Here is a 5744-nt window from a genome sequence, read left to right on the forward strand (position 1 = left end):
AGCGTTGCCACGACCACATATAGTGGAAAAAACGCAACAGCCACTGGTTCATGGCCTGCCGTTACATGCACGACAAACATAAGCATAACGACGTGGAGACTCTTGACCACCCTATCAAGTGGTCGAGCTATCTGCTAACCGTGAGGCGAATGCAAGTAAGCGATACCATTTGGCAATACCACTATCGAGTGTATGTGCCCGCAACTCTGAGTTAGAAGGCTAGATAGAGACGGTTTTAGATGGTTTATGGGAAGACCGTCTAAGCAGCCTAGGTGTAAGTGTGAACTCAAAACACGAGATAAGAATGAGAAAGAAAGGTAGCAAATGGCTTTTTGTGGCTGTTGTAGGCCTAGCCCAGTGCCGCCCATTTTGTTAGTGAGGTGTCACCTCCGACGCGTCGAGAGAGGGAGACGTGTATAGTTCTTGTGTGTGTGCGGCGTGCGCGTCCGTGCGTGTGTGTGGACACTATTTGTGCGGGTCTTTCCAGCCAGGAGTTCTAGCATTCGCAGCAGCAGCAGCAATTTCTCTTACTTTCCTCCCTACAGCACGCTCCTCATTACAACCAGGTGAGTGTGTGTGTGTGTACACGCGCACACGCGCATTCGTGCGTGTGTGTGTGAGAGAGAGAGAGAGGTTTTTGTTGGCGCTTTTCTGCCTGAGGTGCTATCCCGTTGTGCCATATCAACAGCTATGGCATCGGAAAAGGGATCAACAACCGTAGCTGATGCCATAAAGGACATAGAACTCGAGAAGGTGCAAGGTCCCTCTGATGCGAAGTCTGTCAAAGTTGGCTCTTTCTGGCAAGATCAGGTGCACGTTACTCTTTGCTAGTTGTGAATTTGCGCTAGCTTTTGTTTACACTGTGATGTGAACGCTTGCTTGGAAATAGTGTCCGGGAAAAATCATTATTTTAAACATATACAATTCCTTTCCTTGAATTTGCCAAGAGGAAAATTTTAAAACTTACGTGTATTTTTGGAGTTTTTACACTATTTTTCTCTACTTTGGGGCGGAATTTATCCTTTTCCCCTTGCCCTCAACTGGCATTTTGTAATTGAAAATGGCACGATATTGAGCTGAGACACATTTTTCCCGAACACTGCTTGGAAACGGCTTGTGCTTAGAGAGAGAGGATTGATGAGTGTATGTGTCCTTCATAGGGGAGGCACCGATTTGGTAGTTACTTAAGTTTGTCGTTGACATTGTTGAGGATGAAGATTGATGGAGGAGCATGGAGATTAAAGCTGTCAATCGTAAGAATAATTGGTGAAAAGAGCCAGTGTGGTAGTTATGATTGTGATTTGGGTACATGGATGTTTGGATACAATCACGGACATGTACATATGAAGAGGGGTGATTTATGTGAACTCGGAGTTAGTGGTGGTACCAAAAAATAATGGGTTTGCAGTTGGCCTAGTCATAGTATTGCAATTATGGTATAATACCACACTCTTCAATATCATGACTTCCTATTATGCATGTCTACAGAACTTTTCCAGTAATTAGTTGGCTCCATTATCACAAAATAGAGCAAGTTAACACTAGTTTGGTAACATAACAGCGCATAAAAGTGTTCTTTTAGGGTTTTGGACAAAAATTCAATACTCCTTGTATATGTTTCACTAAATATTATCACCTCCTTTCAACTGGCTTGTGCTAGCTTAATGGTGTTGCAATGGAGTTATGACTATTTATAAAGTTAAGTATTGTTACATGAGCTTGATCAAACGAAAAACTTGGCTTCCACATTGTGGCCATCACAGTCTCTTTGAAAAGTATGCACTTAAAGTTAAATTGGTATTGTATGCCTAGGTTTGGACCTAAGCTATAGGTTGATCATGGTAAAATGAAAGGAATTGAGCAATATTTGACATGATACATTTCTAACACAAAATGAGTCCCATTTTTGTAAAATGGATTTTTTCTCGACTGTGTCGTTAGCTATTGGGAGTAATAGGTGCCCCAAAACTCAAGGAAGATGCAATATATAATGATAAGTCTATATGTACAATCAAACTTGCCTTTCTATTGCAACTATTGCATACACATTGCCAAAAAATCGATCAAAGTGTGAAATTTGTCCATAAATTTGTATGGCATGATTTTCATAAATAGGCAATAGAGTATCCATGCATTAGAAGCATTTGAAAACCTTTACAATGACAAAAGCTACTTATGTAACACCCTAGAACGCATTAAGAAGTGTTTTAGGGTGATCTATGGCCAAAGTTATGAGTAATGTACAAAAACAGCCCATGTTTTTTGGCACAGTTTAGGTTGGAAAATACTCATGAAAGACAATGCTAGAGGTGGATTCCATAGCCCAAAAAAATTTTAAATTTTTTTAAGGTCATAAGCTATCTTTGTGGATATCAAACACATCTCATTGGCATCTCTTGTAGTAATTCTAGTAAATTGCTTGGTTAAGAGGACAGAAAAGTGTCATGTTACCAATTTAGTGTTGATGGACTCCAAAGTTGGTTATGTGGCCTTGAACTAAGAATGGAGGCTATTAAATTATAACCTTTAACTATCAATGATGATCATAATGTAGAGTCAAGTTTTCCTTTGCAACCTCATGATGCCTTTTAAATTGTGCTCTGTGAAGTGAAGCTTTTTTTCTGCACACTTTACCCTTTCTTATAGGGATGACATTCATGTTTGGCTTGCGCTTTTGTTTTATTGAGCTTGTGATTCAGTTTTTTGTCTGCTTGCTTTGCACCTCTTTACATATCTTTGTGTGGCTTGAAGTGATATGTTGGGAGTGTGTGCGCTTTCTAACTAATGTCAAGGATTCAGCTAAGTTTAAAAAACAATTTGGGCTGATGTATTATTTTTACCAATGCTTTGGAATGGGCGTGTATGATGTAAGGCTAATATTGCTGGAAAATCAATAAAGTTTTTGGTTTTTGTGTTTTTATTTAAACAGACCGTAGTTATTCATGTTTTGCGGAGGTTTGGATGCAAGCTATGCAGACACAATGCTTTGGAGCTGCAGAAGATTGTTCCCACACTCGAGGCCCACAATGTTCGTGTTGTTTCTGTTGGTATGTCCTCTACAAGTCTTCAAGGAATGTGATGTTGGGGTGTCTTGTTTTGAGTTGAACTTGCATTCCCGATGTTGATGTTATTGGAATCAATGCTACGTGCAAACTCGCTTGCATGGTCATGAGAATGTTTGCAAACAGTTGCAGCATGCCTAGCATGTGTCTGCATTTGTCAACCTTACAGGATGAATGTTGGGTTATGCGCGACATAACATGAGTACATTGGATGCATTTTTCTGCAAACTTGGCATTCTCAATCAAAAATGCTGGAATGCAACAAATTCTTTGAACTATGATTGCTATGAGAAGGATATTTAGGAAAGGTTTTAAACCGGTGTTTCCTCTTGCATAAATCTTTAATGTAAATGCAAAGGGCACTTAACATAATAGATGCCTCTGCGTAATTAGGAGCTTTTGCAGTTCTTTCAAGGCAAGAGCAATTAAGAGGTGTAAGCATTTACAGATTTCGACAGAGAAGCTCATGAATGTTGAATTGTTTGATCATGTGGTATGAAGGAATCTTGACTGCATTTTTTAATTTTTTCTAATATCCCTGACTTGCTATGCAGGAATTGAGAAACTTGGTGTTGAGGAGTTCCAACAGGGTGGCTTTTGGGATAGAGAGCTTTACATTGATAATGGCAAGAAGATTCACCAGGCACTTAGCATAAAATCAGTAGGGATTCTTAGCACAGCCAAGATGCTTTTTGATGTGAAGGATGCTTTGAAGAAAGTCAGTGTTCCCGGAAACTTGAAGGGTGATGGACGGTGAGTACATCTCTCTCTCTCTCTCTCTCTCTCTCTCTCTCTCTCTCTCTCTCTCTCTCTGTGAAGGTTCCTGTGATACTGGAAATTCGCTTCTTCTTCTTCGTTCCCTCTCTGGACATAACCTTTTTATCACACACTCATTCGTGTGCTTGTGTGTTGGTTGCTTTCTTTGCAGACAATTGGGTGCAACTTTTGTGATTGCAAAGGGAGGGACAATGCTAATGGATCACAGGCAGAAAGATTTTGCCGATCATCCATCTTCGCAGTCCATTCTCGAGGCTTGTGGGGTTGATCAAAAGGACTTCCCCAGCAACTTAAACAGTGAACCTGAAAACGTAGTGTGCAATTGAAAGCTCTCTTGCTGAGATACCTTGATTATTCCGCATAGTTTTGGTGATCTAGCAAAGAGGAGTGACAGAAAAGTACTGTGTACAAAGTACGTGCTTGTAAAATAAAGAATTCGACTTTTCCTGATGCGCAAAGTTTGCTTTAGGTACTTTTGTCAAGGAACTAGTGTAAATTTACTTCAAGACATTGTTGTGCAATGGTTCAATTGGTAAAGGTACTTTATTACTCCCTTCAAGGTTGGTTCTAGCCCTTGGAGGTCTATCCCGATTAATACACCCCTCGGGAGGTAATTCGTGCGTTATGGGATTCTAAAAGGAGAAGTACCATATTATGCTTTTTGTAACAGACAAGAAATGTAAACAAGGATTATGGCAGTACCTACTTTATCAAGTATTGGTGTAGTAATGAAGATAAGCTATCAGTTTTAATGTCTCCTTCCTCGTGTATTACATGTAGTGACAATATATATGAAAACTATTTGATGCTGTACAGAATGTGGTGCACCGTCTGTTTTTCTTTGGGTCATTAGTATATTGTAAGGGGTCACTTGCTTTATCATGCAAACCATGTACCTAGATACACTGAAACCTCGATTTGAGGTTGGAGCTAATGAAAAAAAAACTATTTACACAATAATGATGTTGATCACTTAGCTTAATGGTGAAGTGTCATGACCATGTCTGATTATAGGTGTTATTAGGGTGGGTTCAGATGAGGGTGGTGGTAGCTCTCCAGCTTTTCATTGCCTCCGCTCGCGCTGCTCATTGCCAAGCCCCTCGCTGGATGCTCATTAACAGTGAGCGCTGTGGGCCATGCTTCTGGCTGCTCTCTCCTTCGCGCCCAGAAGTGGGCAGAAGGCATGTTGCCCATTTTAGTAGTGGACCCGGAGAGCGTGCTCTTCTTCACCTCCAATGACTGAATGCCATAGGTAGATTGGTTATGCCCTTACCTCAACATCTATGGCATCGGAAAAGGGATCAACAACCGTAGCTGGTGCCATACTGGATATAGCACTCGATACAGGATATAGATCTTGAGAAGTGGTCTGATGTAAATTCTGTCAAAGTTGGCTCTTTTTGGCAAGATCAGGTGCAGCATGGCCGTTTGCTAGTTGTGAATTTTTGCTCTCCATGTTTTGTTTACACCGATATGAACACGCTTGCTTGGAGAAGACGTTCTATTGCTTGTGCTTATAAATGGAGAATTGATGAGTGCATGTGGATCCTTCATGGGATATGTTGATGTTGCAGTCACTTAAAATTTTGTGACATTGTTGATGGGAGGATACGGAGACAACATTCTGTGAGTTGAAAGCATACTTGGTGAAATGCGAGGGACTTTAAGATGTCTATCTGGTGTATGGATGTTTGCAAGTAGTGGATACAAACATGAACATGTATGCTTGAAGAGGGGATTCTTTGGGGGGGATGGGGGAGGGCAAGGAAGACAAAACAATTTTATGGACCCCAAAATTTGGTTTTCTGGTAGAAGCATGAAGGCTTTTAAACATGACCTTACTGATCAATGGTGATTACAGTTTAAACCTCCTCTTGGTGCCCTTAGTGAGTTCAAGCTCTTTTT

At 40.7% G+C, this 5744-nt stretch overlaps 1 protein-coding gene across 1 annotated transcript; it reads left to right on the forward strand.

The window, feature by feature from the left end:
- Positions 1-432: 432 nt before the first annotated feature.
- LOC147420624 (uncharacterized) lies at positions 433-4289 on the forward strand. Its single transcript, XM_086503943.1, has 5 exons — positions 433-566; positions 689-810; positions 2930-3047; positions 3617-3815; positions 3991-4289. Exons 2-5 carry the CDS (start codon positions 691-693, stop codon positions 4163-4165), a joined length of 612 nt encoding a protein of 203 aa, XP_086360069.1. The 5' UTR covers positions 433-566; positions 689-690; the 3' UTR covers positions 4166-4289.
- The last annotated feature ends 1455 nt before the right edge of the window (positions 4290-5744 follow it).

The sequence above is a fragment of the Adiantum capillus-veneris genome, chromosome 28, assembly GCF_014529385.1.
Source record: "Adiantum capillus-veneris isolate H3 chromosome 28, ASM1452938v2, whole genome shotgun sequence".
In the NCBI taxonomy this organism is placed as follows: Eukaryota; Viridiplantae; Streptophyta; class Polypodiopsida; order Polypodiales; family Pteridaceae; genus Adiantum; species Adiantum capillus-veneris.